The sequence below is a fragment of the Ranitomeya imitator genome, chromosome 6, assembly GCF_032444005.1.
Source record: "Ranitomeya imitator isolate aRanImi1 chromosome 6, aRanImi1.pri, whole genome shotgun sequence".
Classification (NCBI taxonomy): Eukaryota; Metazoa; Chordata; class Amphibia; order Anura; family Dendrobatidae; genus Ranitomeya; species Ranitomeya imitator.
Window position 1 is genome coordinate 68,808,633 of NC_091287.1, and position 17,010 is coordinate 68,825,642.

The following is a 17,010-nucleotide window of genomic DNA, read 5'->3' on the forward strand; positions in this document are numbered from 1 at the left end:
CTAAATGGAGACGACTTCAATCAGATTGTCCGCCGGTGGGGTCAGCCAGTGGTGGACCTATTTGCCACAAGAGACAACAAAAAAGTAAAAAGATTTTGTTCTTTGAATCCCAGGGAGAATCCTCTAGCAGTGGATGCATTCCTTATAAAATGGGATTTTCCTTTGGCTTACGCCTTCCCACCATTGAACCTGTTACCTCTAGTAGTGAGGAAAATCAGGGAAGATCGTGCGAAGGTCATTCTGATTGCTCCTTTCTGGCCCTGGAGAACGTGGTTTGCATGGCTCAGGACAATGTCAGTAGGCGATCCCTGGTTACTACCAGATATCCCGAATTTGCTTTTCCAGGGACCGATATGCCATCCAGAAGTGAAGGGATTCCATTTAACGGCTTGGAGTTTGAGCAGTCATTATTAAAAGACAAAGGCTTCTCCCCAAATTTGATAGATACTCTTCTAAAAAGTAGAAAACAGATAACAACAAAAATCTACTCTAGAACCTGGAGAAAGTTCTTGGCCTTCTCAGATTTTATCATCAAAGAAGGGCTACCGATCCACCAAATATTAGAATTTCTGCAGAGGGGGTTAGAATTAAATCTTTCTACAAGTACACTGAGAGTGCAGGTATCAGCCCTTGGTGCCCTGTTCTCTTGTAATATTGCCAATAATTATTAGGTGTCGAGGTTCATTAAGGCAGTCGGTAGAGCTAGAGCTTTGCATAAAAACTAGACGGTACCGTGGGACCTAAATCTAGTCCTTTCATCTCTAATGAAAGACCCCTTTGAGCCCATACATGAAGCCCCTATCAAAATGTTGTCCCTTATTAAAACAGCTTTTCTGGTAGCTATAACATCGGCTCGCAGATTAGGAGACATCCAGGCACTTTCCGGACTTCCCCCGTACACAGAATTCTTACAGGATAGGGTGATCCTCAGGCCGAACCCAGCTTACTTGCCAAAAGTAGCATCCCAATTTCACAGGTCACAGGAGATAGTTCTACCATCTCCATACATTAGATGTTAGGAGATGCCTTCTACGATATATCTCAGTCACTAATGACTGGAAGAAAGATAATGCACTATTCTTATCCTTCCAAGGTCCTAGGAAAGGCGTTAGAGCATCAAAATACACACTAGCTAAATGGATTAGGGAGGCTATCTCTTTGGCTTACACTGCAGGTGGGGGGTCTGGGTCCGCAGAATCTGAGGGCGCATTCCACCCAAGCCATGGCATCATCCTGGGCGGAAAGATCTGGAGTGTCAATCGACCAGATATGCAAGGCGGCCACATGGTCATCCCCTTCCACCTTTATCAAACACTATCGGTTGGACTTGGGGTTCTCCTCAGATCTCACCTTTGGGTGCTGCAGGCTATAGTTCCTCCCTAAGGTGGCTTACATCTCTGTAAATCTCTCGTGGTGCTGTCATGGGAGTCCGAATAAAGCATTAAGCTTCTTACCAGTAGCAGCCAGCATTTTTCGGAGGCCCATGACAGCAGAATAGTTCCCTCCCTATTCACGTGGGGGTTGCACTTCCTTAAAATGTAAAAAAAAAAAGATTTTCTCACTTGTGATATCTGGATTGTTACTTTATTAAAGATATTGTATTTGATTGTATATAATGCTTGTGTATGCTTGTCATTAACCACGGTAGTCCTCTCAGGCTCTGTAATACAACTGATACGTGGGAGAGGTGCCGCCCTTTTGTATCTGTAGATTTCCTGTTCCTAATGGGCGGATCCCCTCTCTCGTGGTGCTGTCATGGGCCTCCAAAAAATGCTTCTACCGGTAAGTAGCTTAATGCTTTCACCACAAAAAGGTGTATACACTTCTAAATGTGTGGTGCTGAGAATGAAACAGTATGAAAGGGGTTTCCTTTCACGTCACTGATCAGCACGGATGCCAAGAGTTAGGTCCATATTAATGTAATATTGATTGCCAAGCCTAAGTTATTGTTACCACATATGCTGATTCCAGATGTAGCGTATATATTGAAAAGAGATATCATATTATCTAAGATATGTGGGTGCATTTACAGTATTTCAATAACACAAAACGCCAAGAAGACACTGAACCATCACTGAACCGAAGCTACCGCCTCACCAACGCCGGTGCTCCTGCAACCCCCAACCTACTGTCTCCTTCCCCATAATCCTGTAGAATGTAAGCCCAAAAGGGCAGGATCCTCGCCCCTCTGTATCAGTCCGTCACTGTTAGTTTGTTTACTGTAAGTGATATCTGTAACTTGTATGTAACCCCATCTCATGTACAGCACCATGGAATCAATGGTGCTATAGAAATAAATAATAATAATAATAATAATAATAAATAGTGTTTCTAAGCTTCAAAGCAAAATAAAATGGGCTTTACGAGCAATATTTTGATCACTTTGTGAGACATGGCTCCTTATTTCTATACCATGAGAACACGATAGATTGCGGAATATTTTTTAGTAATTTTGTGAAACATTTCATTTTCTAGATTACAATCTCAATCAGAACACAGCATATGTATGTCTTATCTTATCTTATCTTATCTCATTTACTGATGGTCTGTCTGTGTTTGTGGTCCCTGGAGGCTGTCAGGATATGATCTGTCCTTTACAGAACAGGAAATTGTTTTTTATGTATCAGTTTTGGACATCATCCTTGTTTTTGAAAAAAAAAAAACATGGTCAGATTTACTGGTGATTATGAGTGAATTGCTGATGTTTCCTTCATGTCACAGATCCAAGAAATCACAACAAAAATGCAACAAAACTTTCTCACACAAGACATTCCTACGGTTCTATTCACACTGGAGCGCTGTCCGGTTCTTTCAGCTTTCAGTGTATTTGATGGCAAGAATCGAATTTTAACAAGACCCGATACCCAAAGACATTGCCGGAAAATCTCCAATGGATACATACATTTATCAAGATGCGACAATACCATTGGATAACTGCAAACACATTTGAATAAAATTGAATACTAGTCAAATTTTACAAAAATTGGCATCCACCAAAAAACTTTTTTTTCCCCGTAATTTGCTTCCTCATGGATTCACCAAAATGGCAGTCACTGGTCACCATTTTCTGACCATAAAAAGCCATCAAAAGGTTAAAAATATTTCAAAAATCCTTATACTCACTTCAATGCTCACCTCTTGAACCCCCTCCTTGTCACCCGTCTGATCCTTGCCTCATCTTCAGATGTCCGCCTTCACACTGAAATCCCCTTTCATGCTGGGCCCAAACTTCTGGCTTTGTTGAGACCTAGAGGGATTTTGACCAAGTGCACCAAAGGTCACAGCATAAAGACTTAACAGCCGGCAGGCACCGTGACCTTGCACACATGCGCAAAACCCTCCTGGGCTTTATCATAGTGAAAAGTCCAGGCCCACTGTGGTATGCCAGTGGATTTAAAGTGAAGACTGGATGGGTGAAGATGCAACAAGGACCAGACGAGTGACAGTGAGGACCGTAGGAGGGAGGTGAGCAGTAAGGTAAGTATTATTTATTTTTTTACATCTTATGTGTATTATCCTATGAGGTCTGGAGAAAGCCATGAACATAATAACGGACATAAAATTCACAGAGAATAACTTCTCCACAAATTTAATTTCCAGGGAAAATCAGTGCAAGCAGGCAAATTTGAATTTTGCCTGACCCATCTCTAAATATTACCGCTGCATAGTACAGCTCAGTGTCGCTCATTATGCTATTTGCCCAATATGCTTTTCATAGGTATAAGAAGCACAGCTGTATGCCAAAATGATTCCTTCTGATACATCAGGAGCATAGTCTAAAGAATAAGCTCTAGGGAATAATGTTAGAACTTAGAATAAAAAAAACACCAGTACACAGGCAAAGGTAAACTGTGGCCTCTGTTCACACAGGATGCATTATAGTCAGCACTGGTTAGCCTGCCATATGGGGGCATTAATAGGCTTTGAGCAATATGCTCTGCATTTCCTATGTGAACATCGCCACATACAGATTATTTGTTTGCACCGGTGTACCAAGCGGCCAATCTCTGATTGTAGGCTGGCCGCCTCATCAGTATTATTGCACCTGTGTAGTCGCCATCTTAAGGCCTCTTTCACATTTCCATCGGTACTGGCCGGCGCAATGCGTCGGGCCAACGTACCGACGTACGTTGTGAAATTACTGCACGACATGGGCAGCGGATGCAGTTTTTCAATGCATCCGCTGCCCATTCTGCAGTCCAGGGAGGAGGGGGTGGAGTTTCTGCGGCGCATGCGCGGTCGAAAATGGTAGACGCGATGCACAAAAAAAGTTGCATTCAAGTTTTTTTGTGCATCGTGTCCGCCAAAACACGACGAATCCGTCACACGAAGGATGCGACGTGTGGTCATCCGTTGCGATCCGTCACTAATACAAGTCTATGGGCAAAAAACGCATCCTGCAAAACAACTGCAGGATCCGTTTTTTGCCCAAACCGACGGATTGGGACAGATGGCAAAAGACGGAAGTGTGAAAAAGGCCTAACTTGGGTCCGCTGCACCTTGATAGTGCATTTGTTTAGAGGCCTGGACAGGTAAGCACCTTTGCATGTGTACTGGTGTTTTTTTGTCTATAATAGTGGAGTTTTTTTCCTCTTATGGTGTTTTTTGTTGTTAGAACTTAGAATCACACATATTTTACCCCATGAATAATTTTTTGTGGTAGTTCCCTCTATTGAAGTCAATTTAATTTTGAGAAATTTTAGTTTGTGCCTAAATTTAGATATCTACACTAGTGATGACCGAACATGCTCAGAAAAGGTGTCATCTCAGCACTCTCGGGTGTTATTCGAGTATCTTGGGTGAGCTCGGATAATATGTTTGAGTCTCTGGGGCTGCATGATTTGAGGCTGTTGGACAGCCTGAACACATGGGATTACCTAAAAAACATGCAATCCCCACATGTGCGGAGGCTGTCTAATAGCTTCAAATCATGCAGCCTCAGGAACTCGAACACAATATACGAGCGTGCCCAAGATACTCAGATAATACCTGAGCATTCTTCGATAACATCTTATCCAAGCACGTTTGCTCATCTCAAATCTACACCTGTTTTTTCTTAAAAACTGCACCAAACCTGTGCTATGTGACAAAGATCTAAGGATTCCATCAACATTAAAGTGGAGAGCATCCCTATAAAATCCTAGGTAAGTAACTCCTACTGGTTTTTGCTGTCTGGCAAGAGAAGAAAAGTCATTTCAGCTCTTAAGTAAACCTATGTTCCCCAGAGAAATGTACCTATACTAGAAATGGGATGCTGCTTTATTTGAAGAAGAAAAAACTTACATATGATATGTAAGAAATGGCTTGTCTGAGATGAAGGAACGGTCTGATAGCAGATCCGGAGCAGGTTTCTAAAGGTACCGTCACACTAGACGATATCGCTAGCGATCCGTGACGTTGCAGCGTCCTCGCTAGCGATATCGTCCAGTGTGACAGGCAGCAGCGATCAGGCCCCTGCTGTGCTGTCGCTGGTCGGGGAAGAAAGTCCAGAACTTTATTTGGTCGCTGGACTCTCCGCAGACATCGCTGAATCGGCGTGTGTGACACCGATTCAGCGATGTCTTCACTGGTAACCAGGGTAAACATCGGGTAACTAAGCGCAGGGCCGCACTTAGTAACCCGATGTTTACCCTGGTTACCATCCTAATAGTAAAAAAAACAAACAGTACATACTTACCTACAGCCGTCTGTCCTCCAGCGCTGTGCTCTGCTCTGCTCCTGCGTGGCCCTGCGCTTAGTTACCCGATGTTTACCCTGGTTACCGGCATCGTTGGTCGCTGGAGAGCTGTCTGTGTGACAGCTCTCCAGCGACCAAACAGCGACGCTGCAGCGATCTGGATCGTTGTCGGTATCGCTGCAGCGTCGCTTAGTGTGACGGTACCTTTAGTACTGCACATTTGATTATCTTATTCAACCTACAATATAAGATAACTGCAGTGCTGAACACTGGGGATGGCTGGGAAAATATCACATTCCTATTTGCATCTAATATTTGGTTAAAAAAAATCCTAATTAATTTTACAATAGTGTATTATTTTTATTCTATCAGAACCTAAGATAAAAACAAATTGAGCAAATAAGTAGTAAATAGTAATAGTAATAGTACATGTAAACAACATAGGATACTTAGATAACATCGTTTTGACCAAAAAAACTTAAAAGCTATCTCACCGTGACAAGGTGTATTGTCCCGATTGGGCTATACTTTGTTGTGGTGGGATGGGTTTTACATTATTTTTTAATAAAAACAATGTTAACTAAGTACCCAATGTCATTTCCATGTATTATTACTATTTATTAACTTACTTCGGGGTATTTGCTAATTTTGTCTTTATCTTAGGTTCTACATGTTAAATGGCCACAGTGTGAATGCACACCTATGTATTGCACTAATACCAACATATGCCCTGACTCAATTCTTTAGGTTTTATTTTTATTTCATTACTGATTATGCACAGGAAAATATTATAGTGTCTATTAGCATTTTGTGAATACTGGTACATATTATACATTGCTCAACAATACAAACGCAACACTTTTGGCTTTGCTCTCCTTTTTCATGAGTTGAACTCAAAGATCTAAGACTTTTCCTATGTACACAACCTCTGGGTGGCCACACACCGACACATACTGTACATTATCATCTTCCATTAGAATACTGTAAAATCATTTTACTTTTTTCTCTCAAATCTTATCTTCTGAAACCATTCCTATTGGGATGTGTCAAGCCAACAGGAAAGGTCGGGAAGATCACATCTATATAACCATCAAAATGCCTATGATATTAATGTCTGCTATCCCGTATATTAAAACATGTGGGCATACACGTCATGCACAGGTGGCCAATACCACATTCCTCTGTGAAATATCTATACAGTTGCACTTTCCCGTTATGGACAGTGACAATTAGACAATGCTATTACTGTAATGTCTGAGCATATTTCATTGCTTGCATTACATTCCATCAATCTGTTTTTCTTGTAGAGCAATTGTTATATTCTGTGTCCCAAATAGTCAGTGTACTTGCAGATAATTGGTCTAAAATTGTAATATTCTGCAAAAGACTTTATTAAAACACTATATTAGTTTATTGCTATGAAGTCATTCTAATGAGCTGGTCACTAGGTGCCTCCTTTCATTCTAACATTCTGTCTACTGCCTATTGTCAAGTGCAATCTGTCACGTGCAGTAGAGATATGGAAATGGATTATAGAAATGGTAATCTCTCTGCTCATGGCTGTTCTTTATGATACACTGCATAGAGACTTACCAGAAAGGTGTTTTCTCAGTTTGGGAAAGGCAAGCCTTTGCATAATGGCGGGAGCAAAGCATGCTGGGAAGTGAGAGGAAGAAAGTTCTAGCACCTATAATATTGGCAAATGTTTAATTAGGTGGAACCTCACACACAAAACAAGTGAATGACAAGGTACAAAGCATGAGAATTGGGAAAGTTCTGGATAGGGATGAGTGGACCCATGGAAATTGGGGTTTGGTACTCGAGTCGAACTTTATTCTGAAGTTCAGTTCGAGTATCAGAACTGAACCTGAACTAGAACCTGAACCCCATTAAAAACAATGGAATCCCAGACTTTTGAGCCAGAGAAAATGTCTGTCTCTCTGTGCAATGGACTTGGAACTCCAAACATTGCAATAAAGTTCTGGGAGAAGTCCGTGTTCAGCATTTAGCACCGGACACTTAGGGTTTGAGCAGATGATCTGGAAGTGGCAGCGCTTTGTACACATCTCATGTCCGTTGTGTCCAAAACACTGCCATCTCTTGAACGCAGGTGAATCTGCATGTGTTCACTGAACCGTGCGGATTCATGTCATCCAATACTTTCTATGGGTGAAATTTCTCTTGTGGAGACCCGCGCCTCCACAAGAGAAACTGACATGCTGCTGTCTGGAAAAACACGCCTCATGTTTGTCTCCACAGGGGAGCCACAGGCTTCTATGGACACATAGTGGACTTGAGATTTCTTGAAATCTCATGCACTATTTGGTATCATCTGGATGCTGTGGATTTGACACTGCACAAGTACACAGCATCCAACCCGCAGCGCTTACTGATTGTGTGCACATACCCTAACTGTCCTGCATGAACCCCAAACTTTCAAGTTTGTGTTCACTCATCTCGATTCCTGACTGGTAAATCCACCAAATATAGTTTTAATTTGAGAGGAATGATGACAGCAAGTCATTTTTTATCAGGTTTTGTGTGAAAGGAGAGGTCAGCTATAAAACTAATTTTTCTTGACCATTAACGCATTCATTGGGTAGAGTGGATTTTGACAAAGAGATTATTTTCTCTGCAAATTATAATCAGAAGCTTGTTTGTAAGAATTCAATAGCAATCATCACGTAAGAGTACATGCTATTAGCTATAATTATCATCACATTTCTGCCTTTAAGTTGAACCATTTGTGTCAGTATAAACCAGGTAAAAAAAAGGAAGAACCAATAATGGCCACTTTTATCTTGCACTTTCGATCTGCAATGACCCCTACTGTCTTGGCTTCTAATAACAGTTCAGCTGCTCTGTAAATTCGCTGCTGGTTGCTTGCCAGTTGCTTACAATGTAATTACATGTGCAAAAGGCCTTTGATCTTAACTAGGTCAGGACGATTTTCTTAACACGCTCCTTATATCATGAGATAATTTGTTTTAATGACCAATCTACTAAGTTTGGTAAAGATGATTTTTGCTATTCTCTGACCTCTTCTACATAATCTCCTCCTGCATTGCGGTTATGTTTGGGTGATTGCATTCTAATGGAGCCTGGTCAACGCATGTCCATTAATGCCCATAAAGCAAGATGCGCTGTATTCTTAGAAGACGATTTCCAAAAATGGGGTGGGGCCTCCCTTTCCTGAGCTGGAGATTACTTTTGTCCACTGGTTCGTATCCAGTCATTTTGTCTACCCTTATTTACACACTGAGGTCAACTTTGACAATTGGTAAGGTTTTTAATGTTAGACAGCGTAGGACCGTCCCAATCAGAGTCACCATGTCACGGTGGGATGGCTTTTATGCTATTTTTGATCAAAAACAGTATTACTAAGAACCCTGTGTTATTTAAATGCACTTCTGCTTTTTACATATTTAGTTATGGCAGGGTTTTTTGCTCATTTTGTTTCTTGTAGGTTTTGTATGTGTAACAACTCTGCTGGCATCACGGCATGGCCTCTCATCTCTCACACTATCTTACCCACTGCTCCAGATCATGTTGTGATTTCTGTTTCTTGCCAGCTCCATATTCTGTGCCTCTGCTCTCTGCATGCTTCCTGGCTGTGTGCATAGGGGGCGGAGCCTGAACTCTCTGGTTCTTATAGGAATTAGGTGCACCTGTCTAATCTGTTCCTGACCAATTACCAAGAGGCCTCCAGTATTTAGTGCAGTTTCATCCAGTGGTCTGGGCCTGTGCAATGTGTAAACTCAGTTAGTGTTTAGCTTCTGAGCTGCCAGGCCTTGCCCTGTGTTTCTCCTGCTTTGCCTTGATCTTGTCTGTCTGCCCTCCAGGAAGTTGTATATCCTGGTCTCAGTGTTTCTGTTCTAGCCTTGCCTTGTTCTTGTTTTCTGCCCTCCAGGAGGCAGTATATCCTGGTCCCTGTGTCTTTGTTCTTGTACTTTGTCTTGTTCCATTACCTTGTCTGAACTTTGTTCTACCTCTGTCTCCTTGTCTGTGGCTTCCTTCCCTGCTGTGTCTTTCCTTGCGTCCTTTCTGTTTGCTTATGCTCTGCACTCTTGCGGCTCTTGTGACTTTGCTTGTGCTCTGCTCTCTTGCAGCTTTACCTATACTCCGCACTCCTGTGGTTCTGTTCCGCTCTACTCTGATCTGCTCCTTTTGTTGCAGGAATCTCTTGCTGCAGCTCCTCTCCACATTCCTTGTGGTTCTGCTCTGCTTAGCTTCTGCTGCTGCTGCAGTAATCTCTTGCTGCAGCTCCTCTCCGCATTCCTTGCGGTTCCGCTCTGCTTAGCTTTTGTTGCTGCGCTATCTCTTGCTGCTCTTCCGCTCCTATCTGCAGCCTTGCACTTCTCTTCCTGTGTGAACAGGTCCCAACCTGTTCCTTCATACTCCTTTCCATCATACTTCATATCCATACCTGCATCTCCCTTGTGAACAGGTCCCAACCTGTTCCTTCATTCTCCTTTCCTTCTGGCTTATTTCTGTACCTGCATTTCCTGTGTGAACAGGTCCCTACCTGTTCCTTCATACTACATATCCGTACCTGCACCTCCAGTGTGAACAGGTCCCTACCTGTTCCTTCATACACCACACCAACCAGCCCTGTGTCTCTGCCATTCCTGCCAGCCCTGTGTCTCTGCCGTACCTGCCAGCCCTGTGTCTCTGCGGCACCTGCCAGTCCTGTGTCTCTGCCGTACCTGCCAGCCCTGTGGCACAGTGGGGCCACAACCCCCCCGAGCTCACGCCCACTAGTCAGGGCGTGAGCGTGACAGTATGTATTATGGCCAATGTGAACATGTGTTTATGTGCTGCATGTTTATCAACTCAAATCAAGCTCAATTTTTGTGTTTTTAAATTCCAAAAATGACAAAATTTGCAAATTTTCACTTTGGTCTCCCCACGATGTATTTCAGAGTAGTCCTACTTTTGTCTCAATTTTTTTAAACAAACCATAAAATCAGTTCAGGGCACAAAGAAGACCATGTTTGACTTATAAATCAAGTGCACTATTTTCATGAATTTGGCAGCAAAAACTGCAACTAATACCGCAGGAGAAAAAAGGAAAGTAACTTAGAAAATAGCAAATGAAGAATCGGGGACATTATTAAATATATCCATTAGACCTGATGTGGCTGGTGTACTTATTTTTAAAAAGAAAAATATTGGTAGTGAGGTTCATTTGATACACTGTCATCTTGCTTTTCATGGGTTAAAATCATGTTTGTACATGTTGATGATTATTGAATATACTGTGACTGTACACTAGCACTTAGGTTGATATCGTATTGCATCGTGTACTATTTGTATTGGTGCATTAGCCCCTTTGTTGCACTTGCAATTTGCACATTTTTCTACATTACTAATTTACAGTATTTACTATTTCCACTTTAAGACCTTCATAGTACTACATGAATTTGTGCTGTCTTTGTTTGCTTTTGTATTAGAAAATAGATCCATTAGACCTGATGAGGTTGGTGTACTTATTTTGAAAAAAAAATCAGAATGGTTGTATAATTGCTTTTAAAATGTAATATATTAAACAAGATCACTTTAAAGGGGTTGTCCACTAATAGGACAAACCCTTCTCAATCTAAATGTTTGGCCCCAATAAAATAAAAAATCTTATACTCACCTCCCATGCTGTCACCGTTCCAGAGATGATGGCACTGGTCCTGGGGCGCTCTTACAGTTGCATGACATGTGGTGCCCGATGCCCAATCAGCACTGGTATCACTGTCCTTGTCTCCAGTCGAATTAAACATGAGGAGAAAGCCAAGGCTGCAACTGATCTCTGACTTCCTCTTCATATTCAATGCATATGAAGGCGGGGACAGTGATGCTGATCGGGCGCCGGGCACCACGTGTCATGCAACCGCACGAGATCCCTGGGACTGCGAGTGCCAACACCACTTGAACGGTGCTGTCACAGGAGGTGTGTTTAGGCTTTTTTATTTTATCTGGGGGGTTTCAAAATAATTACACCAACTTCATCAGGTATAAGGGATCAATTATATAATACAAAACCAAATAAAGTTGTCCTAGTAGTGGACAACCCCTTTAATATAAAGCGGGAAAACATGTAGACAGGATTGTACAACCATTCAGGCATGTACACTGGGTCTGATACATTAGCGTTGGCTGTAATGGTCACAGCTTGATCTAGTGGACATATCTGATGCCAGAGGAAGGCATAACATTTAAACAATAAGTATGTTGCTTTCAGGAGTATTTGGCCCTTATTTAAAGGAGTTCTTAATATATATATATATATATATATATATATATATATATATATATATACACACAAAAATGTACAGTCAAGGCTAAAAGTGTTGGCTCCCTTGAAATTGTTCCAGAAAATGAACTATTTCTGTCACAAAATTGTTGCAATTGCACGTTTTGATAAACACATGTTTAACTCCTTTGTGTGTATTGGAAGAACAAAAAAAGGCAAATTGTAATAATTTCACACAAAACCCCAAAAATTGGGCAGACAAAATTTTTGGCACCCTCAACTTAATATTTGTTTGCACACCCTTTGAAATAAATAACTGCATTCAATCACTTCCTATAAACATCAACAAGCTTCTTACACATCTCAACTAGAATTTTGGACCTCTCTTCTTTTGCAAACTGATCCAGGTCTCTTATATTTGAAGTTGCCTTCTCTCAACAGCAATTTTAAAATCTCTCCACATGTGTTAAATGTTTCTGGGTGTTTCTTGAAGTAAGTTTAGGCTCATTGTCCTGCTGAAAGACCCATGACCTAGGAAGCAAACCCAGCTTTCTGACACGGGGCACTAAATTGCTCCCCAAAGTCCTTTGTTAATCTCCAGATTTCATGATGCCTTGCTCACAGTCGAGGCACCCAGTGCCAGAGGCAGCAAAACAACATCAAAACAACTTTGAACCTCCACCATACTTGACTGTAGGTACTGCGTTTTTTTCTTTGTAGTTCTCATTCTGTTTTCAGAAAGCAGCAGAATGATGTGCTTTACCAAAAAGCTCTATCTTGGTCAAATCCACAAGACACTTTCCCAGAAGGATTTTGAATTTTTGATTATGTTGCTCACCGTGGACAAAGGAACATCAAGATCTCTGGAGATGGACCTGTAACCTTGAGACTGTTGATATTTTTCATCACTTTTGGATTCCAAATCATTAAAAAGTTCTCTTCTCATCTTTCTGTTCTCCATGTTAAGTGTAGCACACACAGACACACAATGCAATGATTGAGTCAAAATCTCCCCTTTTTATCTGGTTTCAGGTGTGATTTTCATATTGCCCACATGTTACTTGCCATAGGTGAGTTTGTATGAACATTGCATGCTTGAAACAAAGTTATTTACCCACAATTTTGGAAAGGGTTTTGTATGAAATTATGGGCAATTTGCTTTTTTATCTCTGATTTTTGTGTTGTACCAAGACACACAAAGGGAATAAACACGTGTATAACAAAACATGTGTAATTGCAATAATGTTCTGAGAGAAGTACTTCATTTTTTTGAACAATTTCAAGGGTGCCAACACATTCTGCCATGACTCTATACAGTATATCCTGGTTTAGCAGTTAATAGTTCAGAATGGTCTTGTCAACTATACATTATTTATGTAGACACTTGTTATAAAAGAAAAAAAAATCATCATAATTTTTCCTACGGCAGCAGCAAGGTCAGACAGGAACTTAACAAAGAGAACAATAATCTTTGTGGTTTAAGAATCACTAAAAAGAAATACATTGCAGAACTCGTGCTATATTTTGCATCATATACTGTATCTCAGATTTTACTGTAGAAAATAATGCAATAAACGCTTTAATATTTTATCAGCTGAATGGTTTAATGATGGGTCTGCATATTGTATCAGAGGAGAACTGTCAGCACATTACAGGCTCATTCATTTCAAAAGCAAAACCCACTGGCACGCTCATAGATCTCAAGCAAGAAGCCAAAGGGGCACAGTGTCCGCCCAACCACACTTACAACTCGCATTTTGGATGACTTGTATGAGGCTGGTCCATGGTTGCTACTCTCCATCCTGCTCCCCATGTCTCTCTCTATACAGACCCATAAGGAGTTCCTTGCCATTATAGGGGGATAGAGTAGGAAAAAGCTACTGGAGACCGGTCTCAGATTCGGCATCCTACATTCATTGCTTTTCAAAGTATGTTTCCTCTGAAATGCTTCACCGTTTTAGAATGAAACATACATGGCTGCAACCAGTGTTTGGTTCAAACAATACATGTGAACAGGGCCTAACAAAGCGCCATCTCATTCCCAGAAGCAGTTCCTCCAGAGGACAATACCATCATACCGCCAAGAGCATTTTTTTAAAAATGTTTCTGTATTATTATTTTATTTTTTTACTTATTAACATATGACATTTTTAGGAGAGGGTTCTCTGTAAGGATTGCTGTATACTGATAAAATTGATATTGGGACAATAAAAGTAGACGTTATTCTCAATGAAAAAAAAGGCTGCATTACCTGGAGTCAGCAATATGACAGATGTGACGATCATGGAGCAGATTACAAGAATGACAAGAAGTGCAATTGCTATTCCTTTCCAGTTCCTCTGGGGAGGGTTGCTTCCCACCAACTCCTGCAAACAACAAAAACAAATGTTATTTTATCACTAACTTTAGCATAAATGTTACAGATCAATATTGTAGGAAGGGTGATATGTAAGATTTTATTAGCTAGTGACCTAACAAGATAACTTAAAATTCCCAAATCATGAGGCAAAAGTGTCTTAAATTAACAGTAAGTATAAAACATGGGCAGAAATACCCCAGGACCTCCTTTAATAATCTCTTTGCTTTCTCTGACAATATTTTGTCTCTTAGTACAATTAAAATTGATAAATATCAAATTAAACAAATCTCCATTTCTCAGCAGTTCAGTCATGTTACTTTCCTATTTCTTAAAGACCCTAGTGTTTGGCTGTAAGGCTACTTTCACACTAGTGTCGGGCCGAGGTTCTGATGCTAGCCGTGAAACGGAGGCACAACGGAGGCAGTGGATGCATTTTTCCTGCGCATCCGCTGCCCCATTGTAAGGTGCGGGGAGGTGGGGGCGGAGTTCCGGCCGCGCATGCGCGGTCGGAAAAAGTGGTCCATCGGCAGCAAAAAAATGTTACATGTAACGTTATCTGCTCCTGGCGGTCCACCACAATACGGCGCAACCGTCGCACGATGGTTGCAACGTGTGTCAATGCGTCGCAATGCGTCGCTAATGTTAATCTATGGGGCAAAAACGCATCCTGCAAACAACTTTGCAGGATGCGTTTTTTTCCATAAACGACGCCTTGCGACGTATTGCAAAAAACGCTAGTGTGAAAGTAGCCTTAGATAACTGCCTGCAGCAGAAGCCTCCCCGCTGCGCCCTGTCTGCAGTGAGACAAAGGATCATTGTCTAGGGGTTGAGGTTTCAGGAGACCACCAGTGAAACATGATTACTGACCAACACGATATAAAAATCTTTGTTCTTCTCCAAGATTTCTACAAGACTGACTATTACAGGATCATACAGAAACTGACAAGGGCTACCAAACAGTGAGGACAACAAATGGCAATCTGGTTTATAAATAATTTAGCAACAGAGAATGTATCACTCGCGGAGAAAGGTTGACCTTGGTGGGCCTATGTCTTTTTTAATCCTATATAACTATATTTATTTATGTATTTAAATATTTATTTGTAGGTTTAGTTTTCCTTTAAAGAAGAAATCCATATGGCGTCCACAACAAAGGTGGATTCAATTAATTTCTCCTCCGTAACCTGTAAATTCGCATTTGGTGGACTCGCATACTAGTGAAATTTCCCTGCTCAATGTTTGGTCACTAAACTGATGACAAAATGTCCCTTTGATAACACCCCTAGCAATCACCTAATTTGGGTGAAAACATTAGCAATGTTAAATTTTCCTGCAGCACCCCCACAGGATAAATGAAGTATTACACCATTTACACTCCAATTAATGAGCAGATAATATTCTTGAATTATGAATATCTTTAAATTAGAATTCCATAACAGGGTGTATAGGAATCTTTTTTTCTGAATTGCATCAAATAGTTCAACCTGCCTCTAATCACAGACATGTGAACTGATTACTTGTAATTCTTTATGTTTCCTCTCTACAATAAATTGCATTTTAGATCTTTCTTCTTTCATCCTCGCTTTTGTTACTCTTTCCTTTAGCCCATTGGCCAAGCGTCCTAAGGCAAACTTGTTTCATCGTTCACTTTCTGGGCTTCATGAAAGAGGGATTAAAGGATTTTGGATAGCCATAAAATGAGATTAGCATAAACCCTGCTCCACATCATAACTAAACAAAGTAAGAGGCTTTATTCACATTTCCATGATCCAAACCAAAGGCTGGTTACACAGATATATTGTCACAGAAACGGCTACAGAAATACAGCCCAAATATACCATATCACCTGGACAACATGATAATACTGTAGGTAAAATTAATGCGAGGTGGCCGAATGGACTGTAAACTGTGAGAGACAGAGAAGTTGTGTAGGAGAAACACAATAGGTTCCTCTATACTTCATGCTGTTATACTCTGCAAAAACTGAAATGATAATAATAGTATTTTGTGATACCTAATAATATACGACTACATGATTTTTTTTTACTACCACTGAAACTAATATATGAGTAAAATTAGTATAATACAAGCAAGAAAACAAATCCCCTGAAGCGCAAAACAAAACTAAGGTACCAAGACAAATTTTCGTAAACAATGTGAAATGATCAAGTGCAAACCTGCAGGCACCACAAAATATTCAGACGTGAAATTCCCAATATTACAAAGATGTATCTCAGAAGATGACACTTCAAAATATTGTAGAGCTCAATTTAAATTGGAAATTGGGAAAACTTTTTTTTTTTATTTTATGTTGAGGATTGGGATTTCTGTTACCTACCCAAACAATACTGTTGATTTATTTGCGTATACCTTTGGGTGGGAGAAGTCTAAGGTTTGTACAGCTTTGAACAACTTTGTAGGAAAAAAAACTAAAACTTTCAGCATTATAAACTTAATTTAAAGTGAACTTGTCACCCCCAAAATCGAGGATGAGCTAAGCCCACCGGCATCAGGGGCTTATCTACAGCATTCTGGAATGCCGTAGATAAGCCCTCGATGTACCCTGAAAGATGAGAAAAAGAGGTTAGATTATACTCACCCAGGGGCGGTCCCGCTGCGGTGGGTGTTGCGGTCCGGGGCCTCCCATCTTCTTATGATGACGTCCTCTTCTTGCCTTCATACTGCGGCTCCGGCGCAGGCGTACTTTGTCTGCTCTGTTGAAGGCAGAGC

The 17,010-nt window shown here is 40.9% G+C and overlaps 1 protein-coding gene across 3 annotated transcripts in view; it reads right to left on the minus strand.

Annotated features, from left to right (window-relative positions):
* Nucleotides 1-17,010, minus strand: part of DPP6 (dipeptidyl peptidase like 6) — a 1,887,605-nt gene that overhangs the window by 677,008 nt on the left and 1,193,587 nt on the right. For all 3 annotated transcript variants that reach the window (XM_069729746.1, XM_069729744.1, XM_069729745.1), the window contains exon 2: nt 14,173-14,287. In XM_069729746.1, coding sequence (XP_069585847.1) covers nt 14,173-14,287 — 115 coding nt within the window. The remainder of the gene's footprint in view (nt 1-14,172; nt 14,288-17,010) is intronic.